Source organism: Pristis pectinata, chromosome 21, assembly GCF_009764475.1.
Source record: "Pristis pectinata isolate sPriPec2 chromosome 21, sPriPec2.1.pri, whole genome shotgun sequence".
NCBI lineage: Eukaryota > Metazoa > Chordata > Chondrichthyes > Rhinopristiformes > Pristidae > Pristis > Pristis pectinata.
Genome location: NC_067425.1, coordinates 30152620 through 30170096, shown reverse-complemented (window position 1 = coordinate 30170096; position 17477 = coordinate 30152620). Strand labels below are relative to the sequence as shown.

Genomic DNA, 17477 nt, shown 5'->3' with positions numbered 1-17477 from the left:
AGGTACGGGTTAGGAAGTTGTGGGCATGCTATGTTGGCGCCTGAAGAATGGCGACACTTGCGGGCTACGCCTAGAACACTCAACGCAAGAGATGTATTTCACTGCGTGCTTCAACGTACATGTGACTAATAAAGATATCTTATCTTATTACCCTGTCCACAGGAATTTTGAGAGTGGAGCATATAATAATTGTCCACCGGTTTGAGATACAATCTGTCCTCCAACTGTGTCTCTTATTTTTGGGCTACTCTGCTGGCTTAGCCAATTGCCTTGAAATGCAACAAGTTAATGGGTTGTGAAAGTGGAAATAAAAACTGCAGATGCTGGAAATCTGAAATAAAAGTAGAAAATGCTGGAAATGCTCAGTGGGTTGGACAGCATCTGTGGAAAGAGAAGCAGTGTTAATGCTTCAGCTCAAAGACCCTCTGTCACAATTGGGTCAGTTTGGCTTAATCATTCAATACATTTGCTGTTTGTAACTTTCTTTGATTAGTGACAATTGCTACCTGGTCTTGTTGCATCCCCCTTTATGTTTTGATTGCAAGTTGCCCTTTGCAGGGTTATTTTGTTTTTTTCCCCCAATTCTGACTACTTTTGACAGACAGGTGCTGGGTCCTACAAGTTTGTGATCCTGTATTTACAACAGGACAGAGGGACCCCAGGCCACCTCAACATATTGATCACCAGTGGTGGAGCAGATCCCCTGGTTAAAACATTGATTTAAGTCCTGTGCTTGTAGAGTCTCTGCTGACTCCATTTTCTCTAGGGATGCATATTGCCCCACAAAGTACCATGTGACAGTTGTTAGTTAAGTAGCAAGTTTTGTTTCTGAGGGTTGATTTGTCACTCAGGTGTGCTGTGTTCATATTGTTCTTAGGCATGTATCCAGAAAGGGCATTAATTGAAGTTCTTCAATCCTTTGCATGACTAAACAAACTCCTAATGAATACAATATCTGCAGCCTGAGCATCACTTCAGCCCTTAATGAGTTCTACACTAATTCTGGCAGACTAACTGATTTAGTAAGCTCTGTGAACCTCTCCTAAACTGCTTACATCGGCCTGTATAATGAGGCAAGTGTAGCTCAGTTTTTTCTTGTCCAATTCATCAATGAAGCATGGAAGGGAAATCACAAAGCAACTCAGTTATGTTGTTCTCCAGGAGTCCTTTGTCATCACCATAGCCCCTCCTGTTCAAAATTAATTTTCCCAGCAAATGTGCTTTTCATCATTTTCTGGTATTTTTCTTTTCATGCTCCCTCCTCCCAATTCTGACATGGTTCGTTGGACAGGTGTCGGATTCTGTAATTTTGTGATCTAGTGTTCACAATGTTCCCAGTTGATAATATTGGCCATATGAATATCATGGCTACAAGAGCAGGTCAGAGCCTGGGGGTGGATAACTTATGTCCTGACACTCCAAATTCTTTCCACCAGCTACGGGGTGCAAATTAGGAGCGTGCTGGAATTCGTTCCACGTGCTTAGATGAGTGAAGTTCCAACAACTCTCAAGAAGCTTGGCATTATCAAGAGTAAAGCAGCCTGCTTGATTGGCAGCACATCTACCACCAGAACCATTCACACTCTCCACCACCAGCACACAATGAATACAGTGCATACCGTCTATAAAATGCACTGCAGTTACTTGCCCAGACTATTCTGACAGCATCTCCCAAACCCACAACTTCCACCACCAAACAGGACAAGAACAGCAGGTGCATGGGAACTCCATTACCTGCAGGTTCCCCTCCGAGCTCCACACCATCCCAACTTGGGACTCCCTGCCCAAAGTATTTTGGGAATACTTCAGCAAGAGTTATCTCACCACTGTCTTCTCTAGAACGATGGGAATGCGCAACAAATGTTGGCCTTGCTAGTGACGAAGGGTCTTTGACTCAGCTTCTCTTTCCATGGATGTGGCCTGACCTACTGAGTATTTCCAACAGTTGTTTTTATTTTAGATTTCCAATATCTGCAGGGTTTTTTTTGGATTCTTACCTAATGAATTAAGCACTTGGCAGGGAACCACTAAGCAGGATACCAGTAAAATCAAAGCTTACTGGTAAATTTTCCTGTGCTCATTTTAGACAGGACATGGAACATAATGTTGTATGACACAGAATGTATTTTGCACAGATGCACGTTACTAGCAGACACATTTCTTTAAAGCCACCTGGTTTAATTGCTAAATCTATGAGAGTCAGAGGTTAATTTTCCTTAGAGGAATTTGAATGTAGAGATTAGTATGCTCCATTCAGATCGCACATAATCTTGTGTCCATTCATTGCTATGACTAATTAGTTCTGGCTTCTCAATAGCAAATTTGAATAGTATTAGCATGAATGTTGAAGTGCTGATTACAGAACCTCTTGTAATTTGTCTCTTCATCACAATGGGATTTAACATCAGAGTGAAGGAGCGCATTGAACAGCAATTTTCACAGGAACTTGAATACTTTCAACAAGCTCTTATAAATAGTTTTAACAAAACCAGCTGCATCATTAAACTTCTCAGCTGTGGTAACTCATAATGCTGACATTGCAAAGTGAAATTTCACTTCCTTCGTGTTATAACAGCACAAAGTCTGTTGATGAAAAAATATTGCCTTGACATTGAGGTCGAGGGTCAGCATCTTGTTGAACTCGATCCAGGGAGACAGCATCTAGTTAGGGACAAACCAACAGAACTCGACACTCTGTTCAGCACCAAACACTTTTCAGCAAAGCTAATTTATTGATAAATTGCAGTAATTGGACAAAGGGAGCCTGGTTCGATTTGGTAAAAGCAACAGCCTAACATAATCACTGAGTTCACAGGATTCACAGAACAGTGCCTTATAAAATCTGTGCCAGATTCCTACAACACAACTCTTTTCTCTCTTTCCCTGTTCTGATCAAGGATCTGCAACTTGAAATGTTAACTTTGCTTCTCTTTCCACAGATGCTGCCTGACCTGCTGAGTGTTTCTAGTTGTTCTTATTTTGGATTTTTCTTTCTTTTTACAATATTTTGTTTTCTTTTTACAATATTTTTATTAATTCCGCAAAGAAAAGACAGAGTACATGAATCAAAAAGGTAAAAGTACCACTAAATACATTGTGTTAAATCATACTTGAAATCACAATACTCTATATTAATAATCACACATGATAATTAATTAATAACCAACAAATTGGAATAATTTTATTATTAAAAAAATCTAAAACCACTACCAAGACCGAAGCTGTTTAATAAAGGAAAGGACAAGGAAAAACCCTTGACACATGGCGATATCAGCCAACGTCTGTGTTTTAGCCACCAAATCAAAGATTTTGAAAATAATTCAAAAAAGGTCCCCACAGCGTTTGAAGATCTAAGTTAGATTCAGAAATTGAACAACGGATCTTCTCTAAATTTAGGTATGACATAACATCCCGTAACCATTCAGATTTTTAGCATCTGCAGTGTTTTGATTTTCATCCTCCATCAGAATCACTGTTACGTCTTGCCCCACACTGGGAGGACAGACTCACTAGAGGTGGTGACACAGTGGTATGTCTATAGGTGGGAGCGAGTAGCTGTTGGAGTCCTCAAAGTCGGCTGCAGACCTCATGACACTTCATGGCATCAGCCACACAACGAAGAAGCACTGAAAGAAGAAAAGGGCAAAGATTGCACTCTGGGTGGAGGAGTTCAACATCCATCACCACGAGTAGCTTGGTAGCATCACAAGAGACCAAACTGGCCACGTCTCATAGGACATAGCTGCCAGTCTGGGTCTGCGGTAGATAATGAGTGAACCAACACAAGGGAGAAACCTACTTCAACTCATCCTCACCAATCTAGTTATGTTGTATCCGTCCACAGTAACATTGGTAGAAGTGACAATTGCCACAGTTGTGGGAGAGACAATGCCCCGTCTTCACACAGAGGACACCCTCTATTGTTTTATGTGGCATTTTAACTGTGCTAAATGGAACAGACTCAGGACAGATCTGGCAGCTCAAAACTGGGCATCCATGAGGCGCTGTGGACCATCAGCAGATATCTGCTCCGCCATAATCTGTAAACTCACGGTTTAGCACATCCCTCGCCCTATCATTACTGTCAAGCCAGGATATCCACCCTGGTGAGTGAGGACAAGGAGGACCACAGCAGGGCATGACGACAGCAGCTCCATGCATACATTAAAACAATGAGATGCAAGCCAGGTGAAGCTGCAATACCGAGTGACCTACCTGCCAAGCAAAACAGCATGCGTTAGACAAAACAAAATAATGTTACAACCAACAGATCAAATCAAAGCTTTGCAGTTGCACCACATCCAGCTGTGAAAGGTGGTGGACAATTAAACAGATAATGGGCAAAAGGGGGAGGGGAAGTCCAAGAACATCCCCATCCTCAACGATGGTAGGCCTTGACTTGTGAGTGCTGAAGACAAGACTGAAGCATTTGCAACTGCATTCAGCCTATAGGTAATCTCAGCTTCCTCCTGACAGCCTCATCATCGCAGGTCCATCTCCAGCCAGTCGGATTCACTCCACACGATATCAAGGAATGCTGAATACAGCAAAGGTTTCAGGACCAGACAACATCCTAGCTGTAAGATGGAGGACCTGCACTCCTCAACTAAAATGTACCTCCAACCAAGCTGTTCCAGTACAATCATCTACCCGACAATGTGGAGAATCAGTGAGACATGCCAGTTCACGAAATAAATGCAGCACAAATCCAATCTGGTTTATAACCACTCATTCAGTCTACCCTCAAGGTGATGGAACTTGCTGTTCACAGCACTATGAAACAGCACCTACTCACCAATAACCTACTTATGGACGCCCATTTTGGGTTTCACAGGAGCACTTGGCTGCAGATCTCATCGTAGGCTTGGTCCAAACACGGACCAAAGAGCTGAACTCCAGAGGGGAGGAGAGAGTGATTTTCCTTGATATCAAGAAAGCATTTGACTAAGTGCATCACTGAGGTGACCTGGAAAAATGGAAGTCAATGGACATCAAAGTGAAAACACTCCAGTGGCTGGAGTCTTCCCTTGCACGGAGGAAGATGCTGGTGTTGCCTGATGCTGCCTGACCCACTGGGTTCCTCCAGCATCTTGTTTGTTGCTCCAGATTCCAACATCTGCACTCATGTGTCATTGTGTCTGTTGGAGGTCAGTCACCTCAGCCATAGGGTAGCACTGCAGGAGATCCTCCGAGCAGTGTCTGGGGCCCAGCTATCTTCAGCTTCTTTATCAATGACCGTCCTCCTTCATTCATAAAGTCAGAAGTGGGAATGTTTGCTGATGACTGCACAATGTTCAATTCCATTCACAATCACCAAGCAAATGAAGCAGCCCATGCCTGCAGGCAGCGAGATCGTGGCAACATTCAAGGACGGGCTAACAAGCAGCAAGTAATATTTGCACCACTAAAGTGCCAGACACTGACCATCTCCAGCACGAGACAGTGTAACCACCTCCCCTTGACGTTCAATGACATTACCATTGGCAAGTACCCCCATCAACATTCTGGGAGGGTTACCATTAACCAGAAACTCAACCAGACCAGCCACAAACACTAGAGGGATGCAGTACGGAAACAGGCCCTTCCAGCCCACTGAGTCCATGTCAACCATCAAGCACTAATTTACATTAATCCTACCCTAACCCATTTTATTCTCTCCACATTCCTATCAATTCCCCCCAGGTTCTTCTTTGGGATGCGAGAGGAATCAGGAACACCCAGGGAAAACCCGTGCAAATCATAGGGAGCAGGTACAGATAGCACACAGATAGCACCCAAGGTCAGGATCAAAACCTGCGAGGGAGCAGCTCTACTAACTGCACCACCAAGGCCTCTCCATCATCTATGGGGCACAAATCAGGATGGAATACTCTCTACTCACTTGGATGAGTGCAATGCCAACAACAAGAAGCTTGTTACCAGCCAAGATAAAGCAGCCAGCTTGACTGGCTCCCATCAACCATTGGAAACGTTCAATCCCTCCATCACCACTGTGGCTGCAGTGTGCACCATCGACAAAATGCGTATAAGTTACTCATCTAGGCTACCCCAGCAACACCTCCCAAACCCATCACCTCCACCAACAAGAAGGACAAGGGCATCAGGTGCATGGGAAAGCAACCACTTGCAGGTTCCCCTCCAAGTCGCACACTGTCCACACTTGGAAATGTGTTGCTGCTCTTTTATTGCCGATGCATCAAGATCATAGAACTCCCTCCCCAACAGCATGGTGAAAGTGGAAAGCATTGCAGTGGGTCATAGAGGCAGCTCACCACCACCTTTTCAAGGGCAAATAGAGAAGATCAAAAAAAATTCTGTCCTTGGCGTATTGCCCAGAACCTGAAAAAGAAGAGACTTTTCCTGGAAAAGTGATCAATGCACAAAACTAACTTCCATGGGAGGTAATGGAAAACCTTCAATACATTTAAGACTTAACTGGATACTACAAAACGTGGAGAGTGGGGAGGAGGAAATGGAATGAGGTGCTGCTGCTAAGATATTGAGGAGCACAAAGAAACAGCCCGAATGATCTTCCTCGTCCATAATTTATTTCTGAACCTGGTTAATGTGGGAAACAGGAAGGCCAGACGGTTTCAACACAGAAACCGATAACATAACAACCATCACCTTGTATGGCAATGCTCAGATTGTAACCTCCACTTTAAAAACTTTTTAATTTAGCTCCTCGCTTTATTTCTTTTTATTTGAAGACACGAAACTGGAGGTTTGGAGAAGAACCATGGGGTTGACTCCTAGCATCAGAGGAGTAGGTTGTATAAATAAAGTTAGCAGCCCTTGGCATCTTCAGTTCTCAAAAGGACATGGATGCAGGGAAGATTTTACCAATGCAGAACAAACCAAAATAGAAAAGGCGTATTGAAAAGTCAATTTAAAAGTTAAACCATGATTGCACACTAAAAGGAAACAGATATCAGCGATTAGAACATTGAAAACTCAGGACTGTGGTTGAGAAGTTCTTGTCTATTAATGTTTAGAATGGCTTTCTGAACAGTTTCTTGGATTGTTCATCTAATGTGATCAGGAATTTGCTGTTTGCTACGAAAGGATTAGAGTAATCTTCCCGAGATGATTGCATTCTTGCAATAGTTCGGATCCCAATGTGCAGGAATTTGAGATGGAAAGTTGGTTGTAAAGAGGGGGAATGGAAAGGAATGAATGGGCAGGGGAATGAGCCTCACGGTGACTGATGTAGGGTGTGGAAAAGTTGTAGATCAGTGGGGGGATGCAATCTATTGCTAGAAAAATCCAGGCTTCAGTTACAACAAAAAAGTGTGGAGAATACGGAGTCACTTCAAGGTCAGAGGAACTTAGTGATCCTTAGGAGCATATGGAAACTGGAGATTCCAAGCTCAATAACAGCCAGGGCAAAAGCCACCAGCTCCACTCCCTCTCCAACCCCAGCAACCACCTGCCCCATCTGTCCACAATTCCTACATTAACCTCATTAGCCACCTTAGAACCCACAAAATCTGATTGGAAGCGAGTCATTCTTGATCCTGAGGGGCTGTCTGTTCACTGTGAGTGCTGAAGTGGAAGTTGTTTTGCCCCTTGTAGCATTACAGCCAGCTATTACAAGACAGATCTTTTACTTGCCAATATAATCCTTCACCCCAGCATTGCCTTACACACCAGAAACCTTCGGCTAAAAATCCTTCAGCGAGCAGCAACTGAATTGTGTGACTGTTTACTGAACACCACCACAACCCCACCCTCCCCAACCCCACCCTCCCAGCACACACAAGAAATACAGAAATCTATTAAGGTCACTGTTATATCAGGCCAATGTGCTTGGACACCGGCATCTTGGCAAGCAATGGTAATTGTATTTTTGAGGTGTAAATGAATGAGAAAAGACATCACTAGGGATAGATGACTAAGGGTCTAGGGATGGCCAGCAGTATTTAATCTTTAATCTTGAGCAAAGCAGAAAATTATTTTCATATTGGGCACAAGACAGAGTCTCAACCAGTCTGCTAACCCTGTTTCTGCCGCATTCATGAAGAGAAAAATACAGAACAACCTGACCATAATAGAGGTACAGCTTTAAACCTATCTTGTAAACTAGCCACATTGTAAGTGTAACTGACATTTACCCAATTTCTGTCCTGGGGGACATAATAATACTTGTGGTGCATCTGAAACCACGAAGTAACAAAGTGTGTCATATCGAGGTTGCCTGTAATTAACCTTTCTAGTAGCTGAGCAAAAATTCATTTACCCTCCTATATTTTGCGACAGGCTCAGAAACAAAGCTAGGTTTTGCAGATTAACAGCTTAGGAATGTAGTTAATAAATGCATCTCCCAAAGACGAGAACAAGCATAACTAACCAAAGGTTTTACAATCGAACCAATCTCTGAAGATTGGTATCAAACAAAGCTGCTTTATTTCCCAAAAATTTTTCTGAATTTTTCTTGCCACAATGCTACACCTCACCTCAAACAAACCTTTGGAATGGAAAACTGTTCAATCTACTCCAAACCAAGGTCAACCAAACCTTGGTCATCAAGCTGCAGTGTGCAGACGATGTTTGCCTACAATTGGAGGTCGAGCTCTAAGACATCATCAATTCATTCAGCAAAGCTTACGAGAGGATGGGCCTTACACACAACACCTGCAAGACCAAGATCCTCTACTAACCTATCGCCACTGCACCACACCGCTCTATGACAATAAAGGTTCATAATGCACCTCAGAAAATGTGGGCCACTTTGGGAACCACCTCTCGGCGAAGGCAGACAATGAAGTCAGTGGTGAATTTTACCATCACTGTATCAGCACAGCCTTTGGTTGAGTGATTAACGCAATGCTCAGGTACAGCAGATTCTACTGTGCTCACTGGTCACAGGACAAGTCTCAACTATTTGTGCCTGATAATATCCAAAAGTGTATGTGTCTGTAAATATACACGTCTGTAAATATACACGTCTGTAAATATACACGTCTGTAAATATACATGTCTGTAAATATAGCCACAGGATACTGTTACTTGGCAGATAAGCAAACTCATTCCCCTGGTCATCCCTGATAACCTTGAATGTTAAGGTGCCCTGATCTTGACAGATGGTATAAATTGGATCAAGAGTAAAGCGGTAGGGGTGCTACAAGTGCTGTGCATCCTCCAGATATCAAACAATTATTGGCAGTGTCAATCAAAGCTGGGATAATGATAAATGGCTCACGGAACCCTCACCACAGAAGTGGTTTCAGCAGCCAGTTGGGGATCTTGGTATTGGTATTGGTATTGATTTATGATTGTCACTTGTACCGAGGTACAGTGAAAAGCTTGTCTTACAAATCGATAGTACAGGTCAATTCATTACACAGTGCAGTTACATTGATGTAGTTAGTACAGAGTGCATTGATGTACTACAGGTAAAAACGATAACAGTACAGAGTAAAGTGTCACAGCTACAGAGAAAGTGCAGTGCTATAAGGTGCAAGGTCACAACAAGGTAGATCGTGAGGTCATAGTCGATCTCATTTTATAAGGGAACCGTTCAATAGTCTTATCACAGTGGGGTAGAAGCCGTCCTTAAGTCTTGCCTGAAACAGCAAGACACACAGGCAACAGGATGCCTTTGTCTAAACCAATAACATTTAAGCAAATCTCTCTACAAAGGAAGGGCACCCAGTAAAATGAAACATCATTTTAATTTTACCATAAGACTAACAATGCCCTGCAGTGTCTCTCACTGAAGTGAACTGGTGAGCAGCACATGATCTCACCACAAGATTTAGGAAAATGTGGATGGACCCTTCCAGGCATTATGCACATGCTGGTCACATCAACAATGATTCTGGCCCAGGTCCAGGTGTAGATGCAGCAAAAAATATTCATCCTTCCACGCACCAGGTAATCAATAATAAAGAGTACTTATGGGAAGTTAACTGAAAGTTAAGGAGTTGACAGGCAGGTTTGGGTAGAGGTCAGCAAGCACATTGTTGGAGCTGTGTTTTTTTCTGTAATGATGCTCACAGAATTACATAAACTTTAAATCAAGAATTCATGAGCAATCACTAAGTTTACCACCACAGAGACCCCAGAAATTAAATTAAGACAGTTGCAGATTTTTACTTGAGAAATTTGTGCAACACGAGAGATCCTCTACTTAAGTTGGATTCAAGGGGACATAGTAACCTGCCAAATTATGTTTTATTACTACATACTACCACATTACACTGTTAGACCCAATCCATCTAACATTGACCCCATTGGCCAAAGGTGTTATCAAAAACCCTGCCTATTTATCATTTCAGAGAATGCCTTCTTGGTAAAAAAAAAGGAATAAAAGTACTTACCAGAACTCGGTCCCCACATCTCAACTCTTTATCGCCTTTCTTTACAGATCCACTGTCGGACAGGTTCGATCCCGACTCATTCCCAGTCTTCATGGAGCTGTTCAAAATGCTTTCCCTCAAAGGAATCGTACAGTTCATGCGCTGAGTGGAGAGTGGTGGGGTGGCAGTGCCATGATGAGAGGATGGGACTGGAAACGTTATGGACTCTCCAGAAAGCGCGTCACTTCCAGCGCCATCAGTTGAGGGGTGCAGCGCCAGTTTTGAGGGTCTTGTGAAAATACCTTGCAAAGGTTCGCATTCGAAGTACCGTACGCCCCCCACCGATCCATCGTTCTTTCCCACAGGTTCATCGAGGACAACGCCGGCCCATTTTCCAGGGGCAAACTGTGTTTCCCCAAGGAACTGTATGATGCCAGGCTTCACACCATTCACCCAGATACGGTCTCCAATGGCAAAATCCCCAATGCAGTCATCTCCCATCTCAGCGCTCTTTGATGCCAATCTGTCGCCAGATGTGGGGGCAGAAGCCTGCTTGTGCAAAGGGGAGCCTAGAAAACAGCAGCAAAAATAACAGAATTCAGTTTTCAAGAGACAATCCTATCATCACACAGCCAACATTTCATAGGGTTGATCAGCAACGAGTAAACAGCAGTAAGCCAAGGTGATTGGGGCAGACACTGCATGAGGAAATCATAGCACGTACAAAGCAACAACCTAAAATTGTAGTAGTCTGCCAAATGTGATGAACCACAGACTTGGAAGATTAATCCCCAGAACAATGTACAATGGAAATGTGAAACACTACACTCTCAGATTTGGAAAATTTTCATTTTTAAACTTCTAAATGTTTCATATTCCAATATCATTTGGCAGCATTTTAGAACTGATTTTTGCATTTAAAAATATCCCTTTATATATTTAAGAACAGCAAAATGGTGGTGTTTTATTAATACTGAAAATAGGCATCCAACAAACACAGGTAGGCACTTCTGGTTAAAGTCTCTTGTCTGTTATTTGTGACTAACATTGTTAAATAGCTGAAAATGATCAAAATATTTAAAGAACCAATATTTATGCTCCTAACAGCATTATGAGGGATTAGGCACTGCAAGAGTGAAATGTTTCTAAACCTTGCTCTAGAAGTCCAGTACTGTACTATTTAAAACAAATGCATTGCTTTAGACTGTGCTAACTTCTGGCTATGTTAATTAATGAAAAATAATTACCAGAAGAGAGATAAAGGACAACATGAGATTAAGAGCTGTTATCTGCAAACTGGAATATAATCAAATAGATTTTGCAGCATTACTAGACTTCGCTAAGCTGAATATTAACGACATGAGATTTATTAAAGCAGTTTCTATTTTTAATGTAGTCTTCTCTGGTTAAATTAGGGAACAGCATATTAAAACTATGTACAGTTAGAATTCAAATGCCTGGAAATACAAAACAAGTACAAGAAAAGCTTGTACTGAGCCTAAGCAGTAGATAATGAATCCGAAAGTTCAGGCTGATCTCAAGACTTCTTGTGCTTACATCCAGGGGTCTCCAAAGCTCCTGTTTTAATAGTGCAGCCTGGGGGGGGGAGGGGGGGGGGGGGAGGGGGGTAAACCATTCTTGGTAATCCAAACCAGGATATGATAGATGTAGATGAATGCGAGGTGAAGAAATGCTAAAAATCACTCCTTCTACCCACAGAATAATAATGAATAATGTAATTCTTCATTGTACTCCGGAAACTGATGCTTGTTAAATCTCAAATGATTAAACAAAATTAAAACTATTACTTGATTGGAGTCAGCTTTGAACAATTGATTAATTTGAAGACAATCTACCAGTGTTATTAATAAGTATTAGTCAGAACTTAAAAAATAGGTATTGAATATTCTTTAAAAGAATGAAAAAGAACCTGCAAGTGCACTGGTGCCTTGTGGAAAAAAAACTTAAGCAGCTCCTCAAATGTCCAGAAATTGAATTAGCGGAAAGTCACCATGGTGTGACCAGTTAAATGGTGGGACAAGTATCCAGATAAACCTGTGCAGAGAATCACAGAAACTCAGTGTGTTCTGAATCTAATGTGGCCTTGCAATTCCCCAATGTGCTACTCTCGCTAATTTTGGGCAAATTACACTTTACGCCAATGCGAATATTTAAGCCTCAAAATTAGATCTATTTGCACACAGATTTCATGTATAAATTACACATGAAAGCAGTTTTATCCAGCTTAGATTGTGTAGCCATCATATCTGTGTGAAAATGCACCCATCAGGAAGATGCACATCTAATGACTTCACACGTCCTTACTAGGCATGCAGGTTAATTAGTCAAGCCCCGGTGTAAGTAAGCAACAGAAAGAATCAAAAGGGAAGTGGTTGGGATGCGAGATAGATTGGTTACAAGGCTACAAGAAAATATGGAGGGGGGGAACAGGAGCCAGCATGAACCCAATGGGCTGAACAGCCTCCTTCTGCGTTGTAATAAGTCATGGATCACACATCTCCTCCATCGTTAATTGGAGTTTTTGGGAGTGACCTACATCTTCGTTGATCACTCAAAGAAAAATGGAGTGCATCAAGCTGGAATTAGCAATAAGATGTCCTAATATAGTTTTCATATTTCCTTACCGTAAGATGCCAATTGGCCCATTGAGCCTATACTGGCTATTAGAGCAATCAGTTCCTAATGGTTTCTCTGTAACCTATTCAAGTCAGGTCACATCAAGTCGAATTTATCGTCTAGTGCACAGGTACAGTCAGGTCCATTACAATAAAAAAAACATGCTTGCAGCAGCATCACAGGCATGTAGATTCAGATAACACACAGAACATCGATTATACAAGGCAGCAAAGAAAATGATCGTGCAAAACAAAATATTACTGCAAAAAAAAACACAATCAGAGACAAGTCTATGGTAGCGCAAGAGGTGGTCCATAGTGTTCTGTTGCTGAGGTAGGGTTAGGGTTGTGCAGGTCAGTTCATGAACCTGATGGATGTAGGAGAGTAGCTGTTTCTGAAACTGATGGTGCGGGACTTCAGGCTTCTGTACCTCCTCCCCAGTGGTAGCAGCAAGAAGAGGGCACGGCCCGGATGGTGGATCCTTGATGACAGATGCTGCCTTCTTGAGGCAGTGCCTCCTGTCCCACTGGCCACCCACACTAGGAGCAATTTACAGTAGCTGATTAACCTAACAACCAGCACCTCTTTGGGGTGTGGAGCACCCTGGGGAAACCCACAAGGAGAACATGCAGACTCCACACAGACAGCACCGGAGTTCAAGATCAAACCTGGGTTGCTGGAGTTGGGGCTTAACCCTAATGCACTCCCTGGAGTGTCAGTGTGCCACCCACAATGTTAGTTAAGTGATGGAGAAATCTTGCACGAAGCATCTGCCAGCCTCCGTATATAATGCTTAGGATAATTAAAACTTTCACTGGTGTTCCCTTCATGATCTTTTAGCACAAATCAATTCTTCAAGCAGGAATTATTGCCTCCTTGAACATCCAACACCTCGCAGTGAAGTAGGGCCACTCGCAACCCTGGATCAGGACAGAGAATCATGTGGGGGTTGTCCCCACACACAGGAAGTCAGTGTTTTGCCCCTCCCCCAACATTCTCCCTCCTTCCACAGCAGCCTTTCCTGTAATCGCATGATTTTATGCACATGATTAACAAATTACTGCCCCATTTTGTAAATATTTGCAAAGAATCAATGTGCGTGCAATCATACACTTAACACAGTCGAAATTCAATCTCTAGGCATCAGAATCTTGATACTATTACAGTACAGAAGGAAACCTCTCATCTTTCAAGCCTATGCTGGCCTCCAGTATGCCACCCCAAGACTGAAGACTAGAAACTAAATCGGGTAGCACCGAGGGAAAACCGAGGATTTACCCGAGCCCTGTGATTTTTTCTTTTGGATTTCTGTGCCGCTAACGTGCCATCACACAGAGCAGCCTAGACAAGCACATTAGTATTTAAAGGCATGTAATGCACATCTGGAATCTGGGAATTTGGATCACAGATGCACGGCCTCCATACGGTACAGGTCTCTCCTGCAGATGCATGCCTCTGCAGTACTCAAGAGTCTTACTTCAACATTACTTGCAGGAGGGCTGACCCCAGGTCAAAGGATCTATTACTGGAAGTTGCCCTCAGATAGGTCCCCAAAATAACATACTGATCCATTGCCCATGGCAGTCCAACCCCATCCTGGTCATAACACAAGCTCTCAATGATCACCTAGCTCTTCCTGAACCTTTTCCCTCCAATTGATCTGCCCTCTGACACCTCCCCCCACTTCCCATCCAATGATAAAATGCCCAACAACCGATCTGTCACTGTCACCCACCACACTGCCCAACTACACCCCTATCAACCTCCCCTGCCCAACACAATTACTGATCTCCAAAACTACCCTCTCATCCCGACCCCTCGACTGACTTCCTAACTGTTATGCTGGCTTGACCCTTCCTTCACCTTTCATGCATCTGACTGCGATCTCTCCATGACACTAATCAACCATCCATGTCCCAATTTCCCCCATCCCCTCCTGACCTCCAACACTCCCCATACCCCCCACAAGCCACCTCCTCCACCTCACCTCTGCAATCCACTGTACACCCGCAATCCCGGTGTGTGCAAAAGGAGGGACTTTCTCCTTGGAAGGCCTGGTGGCCCTCAAGAAAAATACTTGTTGACCAGCTGTGCATCATCCCATATATCTTTGCTGAAGCAATCAGTTCCTAGGTGAGGAGCTTTACAAAGCAGAAAACCAAGGCAGAGGAAATTCCTTAATGCCCCAACGTGCAATGGCTCTCCTTTACTTAAACAACTGCAAGTTAGTGTTTGCTTGAAGCTCCGTGAAGTTAAGAGAAGACATACTGTTGCTTTTCACTAGGAGGCCCCGAGAAAGTCTCTCCTCCCCGTGGATTACATATGGGCCAGTGGTAGGGGATTTCCTGTTGTAAAGCTAAACCCCAGTATCCAAGCCCAGCTGTAGCCAACAGATGAGCTTCTTTGCATCTCTTCACCCTATTCAGGATTTGAACCTAGTTGCTAGCTAGCGACTAAAATAAATGCCTTCAAGCCTGGGGGACTACTTCATGTATCATTAATTACAATCACTGCAGCAGTGCCTTTGATATTCAGCTTTCACACTGTAGAGTTCACCGCTTCTGAAATATCCACATTAAATGAAAAGTGCAATAAGATGCAAGGACAGCAAATTTTTCGACACTTGTAGAATGGAACAGGAAAATCTACCAACATTCTCATCATATCTTGACTGTGAAGTAATATTTAACATATTTGCATTTCATTTGTGCATGTGCGCAGGTAGAACGAGAACAAGGACAATTGTTTTCTGCTGATCATTGGTCTATACCAGCCCACTCGTTGTGACAATTGGTCTATAACAACCCACTCACTGCTTGCTCTCTGAAAGCAGTTATGCTGCAGAATTAGTAAAAGAACTACTGCCTGTGGAAATGCCAATCTCTTACTGAGAGAAGGATTAACACCAGTATAAAATGCATTTCCTCATGGCACATTGAGGGAAGCCCATGTAATTCCAGAGCCGTGCCTGTGTCACTTTGAAGACGGTGCTGTAAAAACCCTATTTCACATGTGCTGCGTCTCTGCAGAAGTAATATCAATGGTGATGGAGTAGATCGGAGTAATTTGCCTATCAAAAGTAATGCTTTGCCGAAATTAAAATGGCACAGTCCACAGGGCTTGCCCAAGCAGTGACAGATAGTGGGGAACTGGTGCAGGTCAAAGAAACAGGCCCATCACATCCATGCCAACCTTTTTACCCAACTACACCAAACCCATATGTCCACATTAAGTCAATAATTATTCTATGCTTAGCTTATTCAAATGCCTGTTTAAAGGCCTCTTAAATGTAGTGATTGTATCTGATTAACCACCTCCCCTAGCAGCAGGTTCCAGATATCAGCCACCCTCCGTAAAAACTTTCCCCTCAGATCCCCTTTAAATCTCCTCGCTCTCATCTTAAACTCATACCCTCTTGTTTTGACACACTAACCATGGGAAAAAAGATTCTGACCATCTGCCCTCTCTGTGACTCAGTTTTATATACCAGGTCACATCTCAGGCTCCTTCACTCCAAGGAAAGCGAGACTAGTCTATCCAATCTCTCTCCCATAACCTGTCCTGATGAATCTCCTTTGCACTCTCTCCAGTGCAAACACATTTTCCCTATAGTGTGGTGACCAGAACTGCACAATAATACTCCAAGTGTCATGCAATATTTTGTAAGATCACAACATAATCTTCCAACTTTTATATTCAATGTCCCAGCCTATGAAGGCAAGCACATCATATGCCTTCTTCACCACCCCATCAACCTGTGTTGCCACTTTCAGGGAACCACAGACTTGAATCCCAAGGTCCCTTTGTTCATCAACATTCCTTAGTACCCTGCCATTTACTGTATACATTCTTTCCCTACCTGACTTCCCAAAGTGCATCACCTCACACATGCTAGAATTAAATTAATCTGCCAACATTCCACCCAACTTTCCATCTGGTCAATCTCCTGCTGTAGTCTTAGACAACCTTCCTCACTATCCACAACGCTACCAATTTTTGTGCCATCTGCCAACCTACTAATTATGTCTCCTACATTCACATCCATGCCATTGATATATATCATGAACAACAAGGATCCCAGCACCAACCACTGGTCACGCACTTCCAATCAGAAAAGCATCCTTCCACCACTACCCTCTGCTTCCTGTCACCAAGTCAACTTTGCATCCATTTAGCCAACTCACCTTGGATCCCATGTTACATAACCTTCTGAGCCAGCCTACCATGCAGGACCTTGTCAAATGCCTTACTCAAGTGTATACAAGACAGTGTCTACAGCCCTGCCTTCACTAACCTTCATAGTTTCCTCCTCAAAAAACACAATCAAATTAGAGAAACAGAATTTCCCTCGCACAAAGCCATGCTGACTATCCCTGATCAGACCCTGCCTTTCCAAATGTACATAAACTCCATCCCTTAGGATTTTCTCCAATAATTTCCCTACCAGTGACACAAAGCTCACCAGCCTGTAGGTAACTGCCTTATCCTTGGTGTCCTTCTTAAAGGAAGGAATAACATTAGCTGACCCCTGGTCTTCTG

At 43.0% G+C, this 17477-nt stretch overlaps 1 protein-coding gene across 4 annotated transcripts in view; it reads right to left on the bottom strand.

The window, feature by feature from the left end:
• Window positions 1-17477, bottom strand: part of clip2 (CAP-GLY domain containing linker protein 2) — a 145456-nt gene that overhangs the window by 77460 nt on the left and 50519 nt on the right. For all 4 annotated transcript variants that reach the window (XM_052035254.1, XM_052035253.1, XM_052035256.1 and 1 more), the window contains one exon: window positions 10323-10870. In XM_052035254.1, coding sequence (XP_051891214.1) covers window positions 10323-10870 — 548 coding nt within the window. The remainder of the gene's footprint in view (window positions 1-10322; window positions 10871-17477) is intronic.